Source organism: Erythrolamprus reginae, chromosome 1, assembly GCF_031021105.1.
Source record: "Erythrolamprus reginae isolate rEryReg1 chromosome 1, rEryReg1.hap1, whole genome shotgun sequence".
Lineage (NCBI taxonomy): Eukaryota > Metazoa > Chordata > Lepidosauria > Squamata > Dipsadidae > Erythrolamprus > Erythrolamprus reginae.
The window spans coordinates 209,867,291-209,884,386 of record NC_091950.1 but is presented as its reverse complement, the minus strand read 5'-3'; the positions used below and the strand labels follow the sequence as shown (position 1 = coordinate 209,884,386).

General features: G+C 39.5%; 1 protein-coding gene across 7 annotated transcripts in view; it reads right to left on the bottom strand.

Annotated features, from left to right (window-relative positions):
* Nucleotides 1-6,279: 6,279 nt before the first annotated feature.
* Nucleotides 6,280-17,096, bottom strand: part of ANKRD44 (ankyrin repeat domain 44) — a 183,258-nt gene continuing 172,441 nt past the window's right edge. For 4 of the 7 annotated variants that reach the window (XM_070732102.1, XM_070732105.1, XM_070732104.1 and 1 more), the window contains 3 exons: nucleotides 15,878-15,960; nucleotides 15,581-15,672; nucleotides 10,839-12,653 (listed from right to left, as the gene is read on the bottom strand). In XM_070732102.1, coding sequence (XP_070588203.1) covers nucleotides 12,385-12,653; nucleotides 15,581-15,672; nucleotides 15,878-15,960 — 444 coding nt within the window. In that variant the 3' untranslated portion in view covers nucleotides 10,839-12,384. Of the gene's footprint in view, nucleotides 12,654-15,580; nucleotides 15,673-15,877; nucleotides 15,961-17,096 lie in introns of all 7 variants that reach the window. The other 3 variants (XM_070732107.1, XM_070732109.1, XM_070732108.1) reach the window with 1 other exon arrangement.

Below are 17,096 nucleotides of genomic sequence, written 5' to 3'. Positions count from 1 at the left end.
GTGAAAGAAGGGAGTGAGGGAGGAAAGAAGGGAGGAATGAGAAGAAAAGCAAGAAATGGAGGGAGGGAAGGAAAGAAAGAAAGAAAGAAAGAAAGGGGGAAGGGACAGGAACAGAGGAAGGAAGGAAGGAAGGAAACTTATGAAAGGGGAGAGTAAGAGAGGAAGGACTGAAGGAAGGGAGGGAGGGAAGAAGGTAGGAAGGAGAAAGAAAAGAAGAAATAGAGGAAGGGAAGGTAAAAGAAAGAAAAAGAGCAAGAAAGAGAAAGAAAGAAAAAGAAAGAATGAAAGAGAAATAAAAAGAGAGAGGGGGAATGAAAGAAATGGAAGGAGGGAAGGAAGGAGAGAAAGAAAGAGGGAGAAAGAAAGCAAGAGAAAGAAAAAAAGAATGAAAGAGCAAGAGAGAAAGAGAGAAAGAAAGAAAAAGAAACGAAAGAAAGAAAGAGGAAAGAAAGAGAATGAAAGAGAAATAAAAAGAGAGGGGGAATGAAAGAAATGGAAAGAGGGAAGGAAGGAGAGAAAGAAAGAGAAAGAAAGAAAGATAAAGAAAAAAGAACGAAAGAGCAAGAGAGAAATAGAGAAAGAAAAAGCAACGAAAGAAATTGTGATTTTTACAATTCCCTCCCCCACTCCCCACAAACCACCTACCCCTCTACCGCAAGAGGGAAGCGCCCGAGGCGCCGGGTTCCCCTTTCTCCCTCGCCCGCATCCTTGCCGCGGTGACTCACCAGGAGAAGGCTGGAGACCCACACGGCTCCTCGGGGGGCCTTGCGGAAGGCGGCGGCGGAAGCCCCCATGGCCGGCGCTGGGTGTGAGAAAGGATGCTTTGTGCGCGGGCGGAGGCCGAGAGCTGAGAAGGGTGCGCCTTGCCCACCCTCGCCGGAAGAGCTGCCCATCTAGCAGTCCCGCTGCCCCATTGCCCGGCAGGGGATGATGGGCAAGGGACGCCTCGGGGAAGGAGGGCAGGGCGGGAAGGGAAAGAGGGGGCTGGCGGGGGTTTAGGAAAGGGGAGCCCGCCGGGCACAAGGGAATGCTGGCCGCGCGAGACTCCAAGGCCAGCCTTGCAGCTCCTCAGCGGGAGGAGCCGAAAGCCACCGGGAGAGGACTGGGCTCAGCAGGAGAAGCACCGCCCCCCCCCATTATTCAATTTCCGCGGGCCCGTGACGCGACTCCCAGTAGTACCGGTCTATCGGCGGCCCTGCTTGTGTTATAGAAGAACACATTTTTTAATTTTTCAGGTGTTTAATATGTATATGAATAGATTATTATTTATTTATTTAATTAATTGGATTTGTATGCCGCCCCTCTCCGAGGACTCAGGACGGCTCACAGCATATATAAAAAACGGAACAATTAGTACTATAATATTAAAAACAATTACAAAGAGAAGATTAACCTAAAAAATTAACTTATTAACCAAACATTCAGCAATCATACTTAAGGCATTCAGTGGTCAGGGGAAGATCTAAGAGTCCCAAGCCTGGCGGCAGAGATGAGTTTTTAAGCTCTTTTGGAAGGCAAGGAGGGAGGGGGCAGTGCGAATCTCTGGGGGGAGTTGATTCCAGAGGGCCGGGGCTCCCACAGAGAAGGCTATTCCCCTAGGTCCCGCCAACCGACATTGTTTGGTCGACAGGACCCTAAGGAGGCCAACTCTGTGGGACCTCACCAGTTGCTGGGATTCGTGCGGCAGAAGGCGGTCTTGGAGATAATCTGGTCCTGTGCCATGTAAGGCTTTATAGGTCATAACCAACACTTTGAATTGTGCTCAGAAACTGATCGGTAGCCAATGCAGTCCGCGGAGTGATGGTGAGATGTGGGCATTTCTTGGAAGGCCCAAGACTGCTCACACGGCTGCATTTTGGACAAGTTGAAGTTTATGAACACTCTTCAGAGGTAGCCCCATGTAGAGAGCATTGCAGTAGTTGAACCTCGAGATGATAAGGGCATGAGTGACCGTGAGCAAAGACTCCCTGTCCAAATAGGGCCGCAACTGGTGCACCAGGCGAACCTGGGCAAACGCCCCCCTCGCCACACCTGAAAGATGGTGTTCTAAAGTTAGCTGTGGATCGAGGAGGATGCCCAAGTTGTGAACCCCCTCTGAGGGGGTCAATAATTCCCCCCCAGGGTGATGGACGGACAGATGGACGTGTCCTTGGGAGGCAGTGCCCCCAGCCACTCCGTCTTGTCTGGATTGAGTCTGAGCCTGTTGGCACTCATCCAGACCCTGACAGCCTCCAGACACTGGCACATCACTTCCACTGCTTCGCTGAGTGGGCATGGGGTGGAGATGTACAGCTGGGTGTCATCAGCATACTGATGGTAACTCACCCCATGCCCTTGGATGATTTCACCCAGGGGTTTCATGTAGATATTAAACAGCAGAGGGGAGAGAACCGACCCCTGAGGAACCCCACAAGGTAGGGACCTTGGAGACGACCTCTGACCCCCCACTAACACCGACTGCAACCAACCAGAGAGGTAGGACGAGAACTACCAGAAAACGGTGCCTCCCACTCCCAACCCCTCCAGCCAGCGCAGAAGGATACCATGATCGATGGTATCGAAAGCCGCTGAGAGGTCAAGAAGCACCAGGACAGAGGATAAACCCCTGTCCCGGGCCCGCCAGAGATCATCCATCAGCGCGACCAAAGCAGTTTCCGTGCTGTAGCCGGGTCTTAATCCTGACTGCCAATGGCCTAGATAATCAGCTTCTTCCATGGACCGCTGGAGCGACACCACCTTCTCAACAACCTTCCCCATAAAGTGAAGGTTGGAGACAGGACGATCGTTATCAAATATGGCTGGGTCCAGGAAAGGCTTCTTGAGAAGGGGGCATACAAGTGCCTCCTTGTACAGAGCCAGAAAGGACCCCTCCCTCAAAGAAGCGTTGGTAATCTCCTGGACCCAGCTCCGTGTCACCTCCCTGCTGGCCTAGACCAGCCAGGAGGGACACGGGTCCAATAAGCAGATGGCGGAACTCACAGCTCCAATGGCCTTGACCACTTCATCAGGTGTTACCAAGTCAAACTCGCTCCAAACAGATGGACTAAGACGGGCCCCTGTCACCTCAACTGACTCGTTATCAGTTGACTCTGCACTCCGATTGGAATCAAGGTTAGTCCAGATCTGAGCGATTTTGTCTGCGAAAAATTTATTAAAAGCCTCGGCATTACCCTGCAAGGGTTCCCCAACTCCCCTGATTAAGAAGGGAGCGGGTCGCCCTAAACAGGGCGGCCGGGCGAGATTCCGCAGACGCAATCAGGCTGACATTATATGCACACCTTGTCGACCTGATCACCACTTTGTAAATCTCAATATGAGCTTTTACAAGTGTTTGGTCAGATTCGGATCTGGTCTTCCTCCAGCGCTTCTCTAGAGTTCTCTTCTAGCGTTTCATTCCCCGGAGCTCCTCGGTAAACCAAGGAGACCTCCAGGGTCTGTTGCCAGAGAAAAGTCGCAAAGGCGCAATTCGGTCTAGAGCCTCTGTCGCAGCCGTATTCCAGGCTGCAGCAAGCGACTCCGCTGAACTGTGGACAAGTGAATCCGGCAAAACCCCAAGCGCCCTTTGAAAACCTTCTGGATCCATCAGGCATCTGGGGCGGAACCTCCTAATCGGTTCTGCCTCCCTGCAGGGAAGGATTGGAGCCTTAAAATCAAGCCGCAGTAGAAATTGATCTGACCATGACAATGGCAACGTTTCTAAGCCCCTTAATATCAGATCATTACTCAACTGTCCCAAGAGGAAAACCATGTCGAGAGTATGTTCCTTCTCATGGGTTGGGCCCTGAACTACTTGGGTCAGGTCCATGGTTGCCATGGTGGCCATGAACTCCTGCGCCAACCCTGAGGGTTCACCGAGTGACAGCAGGTTAAAATCCCCCAAGACAATAAGTCTGAGGTACCCCACCGCCAACCCAGCTACCTCCTTGAGCAGCGCAGACAGGGCTGTTGACACGCAGCTGGGAGGCACATACGTCAGCAACAAGTCCACCTATACCCCTAGTTCCAACCTCATAAGGGACTCACAGCCCGCAATCTCAGCACCAGTGAGCCTACGCAGCTTGAAGGTCTTCTTGGCTATAATTGCCACTCCTCCCCCCCCCCTTCCCTGGGGTCGCGGCTGGTGCCACACTTGAAACCCGGCTGGGCACATTTCCGAGAGAGGAACTCCCCGCTCTGGATGAGGGAAGCTTTATTTATAGCAGACCTGGCATTTAGTAGTAACAGCCTAAGCCCAGGATCTGGATTTCGCTTCTCACCAGTTCCCTGGGTTGAGTCCATGGGCTGGAACAAGGTACCGCTTTTAGGCAGCGGTCCCTTGTTCCCCGTGATTGGCCTACCCCATGTCTCCCACCATATCTGCCTCTCCCCAGCACGACCTGAATATTCAGGCCCTCCACCACCCCAGAGATAGGCACCCCCATCCCTCCTGCCTCCAAGCCGCCAAACCAGCTGTCCCTTCCATACATTTCATACATCCCAGACATCCTCTCCATCCAATCATATTCATACATTTGTCTTAAGATTGATCTCCTTAATAAATTTAAAAAATTAAAAAACAAAGGTTATATCACCCATAAATAGTGTCCCATCACAACCACCCTCACTATCATTTAACATACACATAATCAGTCATACTCCACTCCCCTAAAATAAAATAACCTTAGCAATATATCTAAAACAATTATTAAAAAAGATGTAAGATCCAATATAAATTGTTAGCTAATATCTGTACAAAAAGATATATGAGACTGAAACTTAAAAATGTCTTCTAAGGGAGTTCTTGTAGTTTATGTCAGAGATTATAGTCTGATGAAAAATATTGTCCAGTCTGAATGGAAAAGACTGTCTCCTGCTCTTGCTTCCCTGACCACTGTCCACGGTCACCACAACAGTGGGGGTTAAATGGCCAAGTCCAAAGACCATTAAGTTTCCACATCCCAGGAGTCGCAGCAGCCCTAAAAGGAGCCCTAACAAGGAGGGTTGCTCTGGCATATTGGTTATTCCAAATGCCCCAGCGTTGTTCTTTGGCGTCTTAGGTTTTAAATAGACGCCAGCAACCTCCTCTGGATTGTCTTCCGGTTATGTAGCCGATGCCAGCAGGCTCCTTCCAGCACGCTCTTAAAGCCTTTGCTGGCCGCCGCCCCCAGAACAACTGATCCCACCGGCCACTGCCCCAAGTGCCTCGGTGTTTTCCGGCGTTTCAGGCATCTTCCGGCTTTGTAGCTGACGCCAGCAGGCTCCCTCCAGCATGCTCTTAAAGCCTCTGCCGGGCGCCACCCCCAGGACAACAACCGCTCCCCCACTGGCCACCGCCCCAAGTGCCTCGGTGTTTCAGGCGTCTTCCGTCTTTGTAGCTGACGCCAACAGGCTCCCTCCAGCATGCTCTTAAAGCCTCTGCCGGGCGCCACCCCCAGGACAACAACCGCTCCCCCACTGGCCACCGCCCCAAGTGCCTCGGTGTTTCAGGCATCTTCCGGCTTTGTAGCTGACGCCAGCAGGCTCCCTCCAGCATGCTCTTAAAGCCTCTGCCGGGCGCCACCCCCAGGACAACAACCGCTCCCACTGGCCACCGCCCCAAGTGCCTCGGTGTTTCAGGCGTCTTCCGTCTTTGTAGCTGACGCCAACAGGCTCCCTCCAGCACGCTCTTAAAGCCTCTGCCAGGCACCGCCCCCAGGACAACAACCACTCCCAGCGGCCACTGCCCCAAGTGCCTCGGTGTTTCAGGCGTTTCAGACGTCTTCCGGCTTTGTATCTTTATGTCAGATAACTTTTGAAGTACCATTTTATTATTTTGCAAAGTTTTTCATTAGTGATTTTGGGATATATCAGTCTCATTTATGCTATTCATAATGATCACATTGCTTTATGTTTTTACAGTTTTAGGTATTTATTTTTAACAATGTATTTTAAGCACTGCTCAGAAAGCTGTACTGATTAGTATTTTTCTGCAATTATGTATTTCTTATTGTTTATAGGCATTCAGAAACCTGAATGTATGTAAAAGTACTGATAAATGATTTTGGAGTTGCCATGGTATTTGTACAATTTATCTGTAAAAATATCCATCTGAATGCATTTTAATATTACTGTAATTTGAAGATAAAAGAGCCCGTCACAATTAGTACAGCATACAATAATTGAAAGGATATTAAACTTGAGTGCACCTAGCCTATGGTTCAAAGTAATATTTCATATCCATTTTTAAAATCACATAATGTAACACATTAGTTAATTCAAATTTGGTACACATTTTAAAAAATTAACAACAAACCATTCAACAATATTTCATACTGTTTATTACAAATATTTCATACAAAATGTAACACTGGCACCAGATTCATGACACCATGGTTTGTAAAGATATATTGCACATGCTAAAAGCATAAAATATACAGACAAAACTACAAAACATTAGATATTGGCTTTTTAAAATGTATGTCACTGCATTACAAACACAGATAGCTGCATTTAATACACACTCAAGATTGTCACCATTTTAAAACATCCTTCCCAATAACACTAACTTAAGGTTTGCTTTGTGTAATAAGAAAATGTATAAATTCCTATACAAATTTAGCATATTAATTTTAGGTCAACACAAATATTTTTTTTAAAAAAAGACAAAGCCGTAAAGCTTTGAAATGAAAACATATAGGTATTATATTGCTTCAGTATGACTCAAATGAAGGAAAAACATGTTCACAATAGATATCCAGCATACACAAATATAAAAAGGCACTCTAAAAGTTTCTTACATTATGAAACTCAGGTGCATTATCAAGTTTCTAAACAGAAAAGACAAGAAATTGAATTTACTCAATTCATAGTTAAATACAAAGGTTTGCTATAATAGTACCAAAACACAACATGGTGCCCTTTTAGTAGTGATACAGATATCCCCTGAGCTAGTTTATCTTAACACTTGAAACAATACAGATCAGCAAGGGGTAAGTGCCATGCATTGTAACCTGGCAGCTGAAGTTTCACATGAATGGAATACAAGCTGCTAACACAGAACCATAACTATAGAGAGGTGCATGCGTTATTACTCACCTTCTAGATCATGCTTCTCAATCTTTATCAAATTAACATCACCGATGTCAGTAGAACAGAGTGCTTGTCTTTTGACAAAAGCTAACCAAACAAATCAAAACAGGCCATAACTGACATTTATTACTATAGTTAAAATACAGTACCTTATCTGCTACTAAACCGTATTGCCATTTAGATAAGAAAATGATTAGAATGGAATCCATAGTCCAGTGACCACCAACTGCAAATTTTCCATTATAATTAAGATGGTTTCATTACTCTTTTATATGAAAATAAGACATATAAAAGAGATAGGTAAGCATACATTTGGAAAAGATGGCACTACAAACGAATCTAGGTAGGTCTATTCAGAAACAAATTATTTTAAGTTTCTAAGATTGTATAGCCAGGGATTTTAGCCTTATTGTCTTTTCAAGACCATAGGCTGAGATTGTTGATAGGACAGAAACACACAACGCAGTCGGAACTCAGGAACAGAGAACTATACCCTACTTCTACATAACTATGCAGAAGATTTTAGCATAAAGTGTTGAAAAATGTATTGATAGAAATCAAATTATTTGGGTGAGAACAGTATTGTACTATGAATGACTCTAATATGGTAGAAGATTTATATTTGCATGGTGGACTGTCCTTTAACCTCTGTACCCCACATTTGCTTTCCCCCTACCCTCCTGATGCTTTGCAGAGGCTGCAGTGGGGTGTGTATGTATTTCATGATGACTAGCTTAATATGATCAGCCAAGAAGAAGGAAGAAGAAAATGAGACTTTACTCAATTCTATATGGAAACATTGGTGTTTTGTTTCAACTGATGTTTAATAATATTTAGTACTGTTCTAGAGAACTCACTTCAGTTATAAAGTTATATATGATCCATTTTGGGGGTTAATTCTTTTTATTTTATGTCTTCCCTCATAGCTATACCATTATAACCAAATGCATTGCTTCTTTTTTGAAGGAAAAAACTCACACAACAGCAAACTATTGGTAATAGATGATAAGTAGGCTCCAGATGACTCACAACTAAGAGGGCATTTCCATGCAGCCATTCTATAAACTCAGAATTATTCTGCATCAACCTGTTATAGTCCTGATGTCAGCTGCTGATAAACCCCTCAGAGTTTAGTATTTTTTTTCCTAATAGACCAACAGGGAAGTATCAAAAATGGCATTCAAGTTGTGCCCCACCCCCTCAATTTCCTTCCATACTTTCTTTTTCTAGAAAAGCCGAAAAAGAGAGTAAAAAACATGTGCAAGAAGGTAAGGCCTTTTTAATCAGAGCTGCAAAGCCACATTTCGACAACAATAAAGCCTGGCAAAAGGACATGATATAATAGTGCTATGGCAGCTTAGGAGTTATGGGAAAATGTGAGCTGAGAGTTCCCACCAACAAGTAAACCAAACAGCCTGTCCCCAAGCTCTAATAGTAGAAAAGTAGAAAATTGGGGAATCTTCTGGGCTTCAGGTGAGTTCTGCTAACTAATCAAAAATCATAATGTCAAATTATAGAGAGTTGCTCTGATGAAGTGTGGTATGAAATCTCTAGGTTCTTCTATACTAAAATTTATTAAAGTGGTCTTAGGACCCTTGGGTGGGTGGGTGGGGGGTCATTTCAAGTCTATAAAATGAAAATTATTTGCTCAGCTAGATTGAAAAATTATACAGTATTAAAATCCCATCAACAATCATGAGAAGCAAGAGTATCAATTTTAATTCTTAATATAATAAAGATAGATAAATATAACCCATTCATCTAAAAGTTATTTTGGAGTTCTCCATGATTCTCAAAAAGGGAAGAGATCCTGAGAATTTTTTTTTTAAAAAGAAACACTGTTCTATGCCAAAGCATTTTAATAAGCAGAAATTACTCAACATTAGCCTTTTCCTCTTAAAACACATTTAGAAATTACAGTAATCTCTCACTTCCTGAAGTGCTGTACAACTGGACGACTATATTCTATAAAATGAAGGTACTCTAATTATTGGCTCATTAATGAAGTTTGTGATTGGTGATCTAGAAAATATCCGAGTGAATTTTTTACTGAACAGTCAAGAAAACCAAGTGACCTTTCTACATTTTCCTCATTCTTTCATTTCCTGTTCTTTTTTCAAAAAATCAACTAAGGTGTAAAACTACTTTTTATAAATGCTATGATTAAGATCTTTCTGCTGGGAAGCATCCATAGTTTCACTGCAAAACTTTAACTGTGGGTTTTAAGGAACATCCAGTAGTCGTTAAAATTTAAACACCTTAAAACCCACAACAGGATTTAATAGGAATCAAGGCAATAACTAGTGAGGGCCTCTTACATCATAGTTCCTAGTCATGTACAAATATTTAAAAATACATATATACTAATATTGCAATTCCAAAATGTGTGCATAAATATTGGCTTTTTCTTAAAAACTCGTAATTACCATTTTGTCTTTTAGAGGTCTGTAACAATTTATACACACTTGCATTCTTAAGAAAAATAGTCTCTTTTTATTTTATCATTGCTACAGAATGCAAATTGTAGTATGAAAAACATCTCTAAGACCTGGTTGAAAGTATGTGTCATGATGGAGAATTTTGTAAATAATCATGGATCAAATTGAAAAACAACTGGAGAATATTTTATTATCCTAAATCATGGGTGTCAAACTTATGGTGTCACGTTGTTGTCAAGTGATGTATTACACTTTCCCCCTTTGCTAAAATGGGTGGGTGTGGCCAACACATGACACATCCGGTCTGTGAAATGTGAGCTCGACACCCCTGCCCTAAATTCAAAAAGAGCTTGGGGTAGTAAACGTTCCTAGAATAGAAGTGCATAACTTTGTGCTTTTTTATATTGGGAAAGAAAATTTAATCTCTGATATGTTAATTAGTAGCTGGGGGGGGGGGGAATCAATCATGTGGCAGAAATATCAATTGATTTATGGGAATATTTCTGATCCTAGTTTTTCTTTTGGTATTTTCCTGGGAATTTTTTCTTTCAATATACTGCCTGGGGATTAAAAAAAGGAACCAGCGGAGTGTTTCAGTCAGTTTTAGTGGTACCTTTTCATCTCAGGCATTTTTGTTTGTTTGGTGTAACTACAAAATGGCTGAAATCTGAGGAACCCTGTCACTGTCTGAGAATAAAGAGTCTCCTATGAGGATTACATTTTAGATGTGTGCAAAGCGTTTTGAATTTGTAACACTTCTTCAAATACTGGTACAGTACAGCAACAGAACAGTTTCAGTGAAATCAGAACAATATTGTGCAGAAACAACTGTTTCAAATTGGAAATGTTTGGTAACTTCCATTACAATGCAACATGTCTGTTTCTATTTTTTGCAGTGCATAGGCCAGAATGAAAATACATTTGACTTAGATGAAGATGCAGTCTCAAGATGGAAACTTTCCCGGCAAATCTTGTTTACAGAAGCAAAGCAAAAATTTGTTACATTTTATTGATCATCCAAGATCATTCCATAAATGAGGAAGGACATTTCCTTCTTGATTCCACAATTCTCCTTTTGAACTTTGACAAATTTTCATCACCACCCTTTTAAAGACTGAACCACACATTTTTTTTCCTTTATATGTTCCCCTCTGCTTTGCCAACAAATACTATGCAATGTATTCCTCCACTGCATCTGACAAAATGTGCATGAAGCTATTCTCAGCTGGCTGCATAAGAGCTGAAAATGATAACTCTGTGCATTTGTTCCATCAAACTCAGCACACTAAATTTGCTTAAATTCATAGCTAATAACACATTATAGAATTAAGAAGGAGGACAAACCATGGTCAATTTTTCTGGGCACTTGTTTCATTTCAAATAAATATAAATACATTTGACATTACAAGTACGAACACTAGTCTGGAAAAATAAACTGTGATCAACACATCATCATCATTGGTTACAAATGTCAAAGTATCTACTAGAAATAACCCAAGACTCTTAATTACAGAAAACACTATTTGTGCATTGGTGATTAGAAAAGTTACTTGATTTTCCCCCCTTACATTATTAAAAAAATAATAAAGTCTTCTGAAGCCTTTTGGTCCTCATGGTATAGCTGGTTAGTTCTTTATATTTTAAGAGTCTCACTCTTCTTTCTGTAAACCTTTCTCAGGCGAGGAAAAGGGTCCGTTTGACCTAGAAGCTTTGGCAGAAGGAGCAGATATTCATAATGCAAATGTTTAAAAAGTAAATTGATGCCAGCAGGACTGTTTAGTACAACCCAGTTCCCTTCTGTATGATTACTTAACTTTTCCATTTTATATTTTGGTTTTGTCTCCTGTTTGCATCTTAGCACAGCAATGGTAAATATGAAGGTCTGTAACCTATCTCCTTGTATACTTTCCAAAAAAGTCAGACAATGCTTATGATAAAAATTACATTACACATAAAGATAACAAAAAGTCAATTCAAATGAGCAGGGTGAAACATTTAGCTGCATTAGGCATTATATTTAGAACTGATTTTTCCTAAAACAAATAATTGCTGGACAGCACAGGTAAGACAAATTCCCAAGGAACCCTGCTTGGAGAGTGCAAATAAACCATGCATGCTTGTGCTGAATGGTAAAAAAAATAAGGCAAATCTCATCTGCCTTTACAATAATCATTTTGCTGCAGCTGCAGGTGGGTATGTTGTAATGAGGCAAGCAAGATTTGATTCTAATGATTTTAAACTGCAAATTTATTTATTTATTTATTTATTTGTTTGTTTATTTATTTATTTATTAGATTTGTCTCCGAAGCAGCAAATACCTATTGTTTTAAAGCACCTATTGAATGTTACTTTGATGAATTTAAAAATCTTAATTGCCATGGAAAATGGTGATGTTGGCAGTATTTGTTCAAACCCAAATCAAAATTTGTGGCTTTACCTTTGGTTTTTATAACAAAGATACCTAAAAATGAAGACTACATGTCTATACAAGAGATACTAGAGATGGGAAGGTCTTCTGACAATCCAGAAACACCCTACTTGAAAAATGACTTTAGATCAGCAGTTTAATATAGCTAACATATTAATATAGACATAACAGTTCCCTGGTTACTTGTGCTGTCAAAACAGAAAAAGGCAGCTTCTTTTTTCTGCATATAATAGGAGGTAGAGACTTCCAGAGGAGCCCTTAGAATTTATGGAAAGCACAGTAGTGCTGGAAGCAAAATATTAACTAGAGTGCATTTTTAAAAGAAAAAAAAATCCTTAAATTCTCTAAAAGGCTCTATTTAATTGCAAATTTTAGTCTTTGTTGTTCTCATTCATAAATGAAGGTGTTTCTTAAGAAAATTTCAGATTAAATGCAAATGCAATCAAGAAAGGGGCACTGAATGTTAAGAAGTCAAAATGTTTCAGAATCAGAATCATTGTCATTGTATCCATTTTCTGCTCCTTCATCATTCATTAAGGTTTTACTATATGAGTTAGGAGGGTTGCTCATATTGGAGCTATTGCAGAGAAGAGTCCTGCTCAAATGGTCTTTTTTAAAAGAAACGAAGTTGAGCGGCGTCATTGTACTGGAAGGAGAAAAAGGCATCATGGTAGCCAAAATGAGTGCCAGGCAGTCAGCCACGTCTTTGTTAGGAGCGCAAGCCAGGGCTGGTGTATGACCTGGGCACAAATGCAGACAAAGCCATGGTTAGTACTAAGGGAACTAGGAAAAGATCTGAGCATTCCTTGGATACATCTCACCAGATGAGCTCAAAGCTAGGAGATGTATGTTTAGTCACCATCACAGCAGACAAAGCCAGGGTTACTTTAAAATTAGACATGCTGGGAAGGTACACAATTCACAAAGTGATTCTCATAACAAGCACTACTTAATAAAAAGCAAAAGGCAACTTAAAATTCTCCACAAAATGAAATAAAAACAGATAGACCACAGTCCTGGAGGACAATGTGAATAAATATAAGCTGAGACACTGTTAGATTTAAATCACAAGATTTATTCTAAGAGCAATGGCTTTCACTCAAAAGAAACTGTGTGATATTTGTCACTAAATTAGTGACTAATTAGTTACTAAGTTAGTAATATAGATTATTGCATTTTTACAAAAATAATAATCTGGTTAGCATTAATATAGTGGATGATTAATTCTGCAATCTTTTCTATTGGAAAGTTAAATAAATAATCTAAATGTTAAATTTTAGCTAAACCCAATCATGTTTATTAAAATGTGACAGCTGAGTCTCTCTGTAGGACAAGCAATGTGCTTTTTACTAGGATGTTAAGATAGGGAAATCATCTCTCGTAGGGAAAGTGAAAAGCAGGTGGTCCCTTAAAAAAGTGGTTAGTTCTTTCCTTCTGCTTATATGTTTCCAGAATATCAGGGAAGCTTGTTGGATATTCCATGACAAATGGCATCACAGAAATTGGATATCAACACACGCATGCACATAACACAATCTTTTAAAAAAGCCTCTTCATAAGTTTTTGCACTGTGCAATGAGAAGGAAGCTTGATATCTTTCCATATTGAAGAGAAATAAAATATTAACAACAATAGGAACGATAACAATCTATACAAAAAGGCATTGCTTTTCTTTTCTGTATAGGCAATACTTTGCTTAGTTTAAACACGGTGAAAATGAAACTAGCTTCCCAGTTAGGTCTTTCCATATATTCAGGAAATCAAAAGTTTTCAATTCTGTTCTTGGTTAAATATGGCTTTTTAAAGCAATGTTTAATATTGGCTAAAACTACATTTGCTGAAGGTAATTAACTTTTCAGAACTCCTTGTTGCTAGACAGGAAATAGAATAGGTTCATTACATTTCACTAACCCAAAGAATGAAGACTAAACACAAATGTTATGGGCAATCTACAGTCCATATTCCAATAATTATTGTGGTGCACTAAATGCTAGATTGTCTATTTAAGATTTGCTATTTAAAAAATCACAGCTTTTAGCAAATCATCAGCATGTTATGAAAGTACAGAAGATGTTCATAAGCTATATACTGGCATTTGCTAAAAAAAAAACACACATAACCAAATATTAGTGGATTGCCTTTTATACACACACATGTAATATGGAAAACCAATATGTACTTCAAATAATAATTCATTTAGAATATGGACTTTCATGCAGATGAAGTTATTTAATTGATGTTTTCTATCTGCTATCTGAAGGGAAGCATTGTATGGACTTTTTGAATATTAAGAAAAATATCTCTACGTTAATAAGTAAGGAAAGAAGGAGTCAATGAATGTTTCATAAAAACATGGCACTATTTTTTGGCATAGCTTTTCTTCAAAAGCCCAGTTCTTATTCTTGGATTCTAGTTAGTATTTTAGTATTTTATTCTATATTTAGTATTTAGTATTTTTTGTGAGTGTGCAATATCTGGCCAACATTTCATGAAGAATATGGTTAATATGATTAATTGTTAGCTTTCAAAAGGCCAAGATCCTAAAAGCTATATCAAGTACATGCTTTAGACATCCATACATCCCAGTGATGGGCTACTATGGGTACAGTCAGGTAGGCAGTACCGGTAGCAAAATTTTCTCCCCCCCCCCCCCCTTCTGGGCTCTGGGTATGTTTTTCCTATTGCAGTAAATGAGGTTGAATGTGTATAATTTTAGAAGAGCTGTGCGTGTGTGTGTGTGTGTACATACATTTATATAGTAGATAATCAGGGGTTGGCTACTATCTGGATGGGGGGGGGAGTGGGGGGGAACGCAGTGGAGTAGCAAAAATGGAGCTCTACTCCAGAGCACTCAATTTGCACTGAAAGATGTTGAAATAAAATGTGTAAGCCATGCCCGCAGTGTGGTAGTAAAAATTTTGGTAGCCCATCACTGATACATCCATATGAACATTTAGCATATTTAATATAAATCTCTTTTCAAACATGACAGTATGTATGAAATGGATTTAAGCTTCTTTCAAAGATTTGTAATATAGTATACAGGAAATCTTCATCCAAAGCAGTTGGGGTCTGCAAAGCTATGCACATAAGATCCAGATTGAGATATGTTTGATCATAGATTACTGTATTTTTTCTAGAAGGTTACCATCTAATGATCAGATAGGTCATGTGATTTCAAATGAAAAGTGATTTGCTTAAATATTATTCACTATATTCATTACATTTCACCCAAGGCCATAAAATGACAGTGACTTGATGTGGAAAAAACAGGAAATAGTTATAACTTAAAAAAGAATGAGACTATAGTTAAAAATTATGTTATAGGCTTTGCATTCTTCCATAAATGAATGCATTAATACATTTAAAATGTAGTTCTCTTCCTTATAAGAGTTCTGATACTTTATAAAACTAGAAAATTCTAAGTTTTGTTACTTTACATAATGTATAGTCAAGAAAATGCTGCACGTGATATAATAATAGGGCTTGTTTTTATATAATAGTTTAAATAGAACTGTGTGATAACATAAATTCTATTTTTGCATTTTGGAAATTAATAACCACTGTCAGCAAGCTTTAAAATATTTTAGAAACACATATTCATATGTAATGAATAATGACTGCTAATTTATTGTTCATAAATGAAAATATGAATTTCTTCACTTACCATTTTCATCTACTGCCTGTACACATGCCCCTTTTGCTAACAATTCCTCAACTACCATCTTCAAGCCATTCTGTGCAGCAATATGAAGAGGTCTAGAAAATGTAATATCTAGATTCAGTAGGTTTGATGTATTTCAAAAAGTCTATTATAATACTAGGCACAATTTGTTCAAATGCTTAACTACATTAAAACACTATGTGAACTCTGATTGCAAACTACAAAAGTATAAATTATATGACACTTTACTGTTATCAAAATTGTTAAATAAAAATGCAAGTTAATTAAAATTATACTCACGTTTGCAATGCATTGTTTTTTGCATTAATAAGGCTTGGTTCTTGTATCTTGTCAAGTATCAACAAGGCACATTTTTCATGACCCTGGAAAACAAACACACACACACTATATCTAGCTATACAGTATTTGGAACATTCTAGAACACATAGATTTTAAAATCTGATCTTAGTTATTAAGGAAAGTCCAGCAGATATGAGAACAGAGATTTCCATCTGTAAACTATGGAAATGCATTAAGCTGAAAGAATGTGATGCTTTTACTGAAATATATTTATAAATTTATTAGAATGTTTCATTTGTTCTTATGGTAGAGCTTGTAGTTTATTTATATCTCCCTCCCTTGCCAGTGATGTACTGTAAGTGGGAGTTAGGGAGACAAACAAGCTACAAGTTCTGGTAGAAGGAATGAAAAATATTGAGAGGTCACCTAACTTGTCCAAGCTTCCTAAATCCATATTGTTATTGCATACCTCTTAGTCACCTGCCTCTTGTTTTCTACTTAGCCAAAGCCAACACACTACAGATGGGGTTGGGGTGGGGGGGGGAATACAATCAGTTACAGCAAATCATGATAGTCAAGGAAAGGAAAAAATGATGTAAATTGTTCTTCAGGTTTAGAGAGTTTTCCTTGTTCTGTATGCTTCCTCTGTCACCATTCCTACCATTGACTATGGTAATTTGAAAGATTTGCTTTGACTCAGGAATGTTTGATTGAAAGAAAATCTAAGATAGTAAAAATAATGCTATAAAGCTGGGTTGTTGTTGCTTTTTAAAATTCACTTTACCTTACTTTATCTTATTTAAAAGATGTATTTTGGCATCCATCTTAAACACAACTCACAACAATAAAACAAATAGCCATAAAATCATAATCATAAAACCATAACATCAAATAACAGGAGTTCCCCAGGATAAGACAGAGTGGTTGTTGTTCATTGTCGGCAAGATTATTTCTCTTAAGAATATAATAGTGAAGACTCACAGGCGCTGATAAGTAAATATATATTTGGGAAAGCTACTTGGGTTATGGGTTCATACCAAAATTAGAAATTCTTAGAACTAACAAAGAGCAAACAAGCTAAAAAACCTGTATTCTAAAATTTATAATTTGTTTACATATTACACTAATGGAACATTCAATTTTAAAAATGCAGTATTATGAGGCTCTTTTCAGACTGTTAGCAGACAAGTCAATCTTTCCAAAATTTGGCATTCTGTTG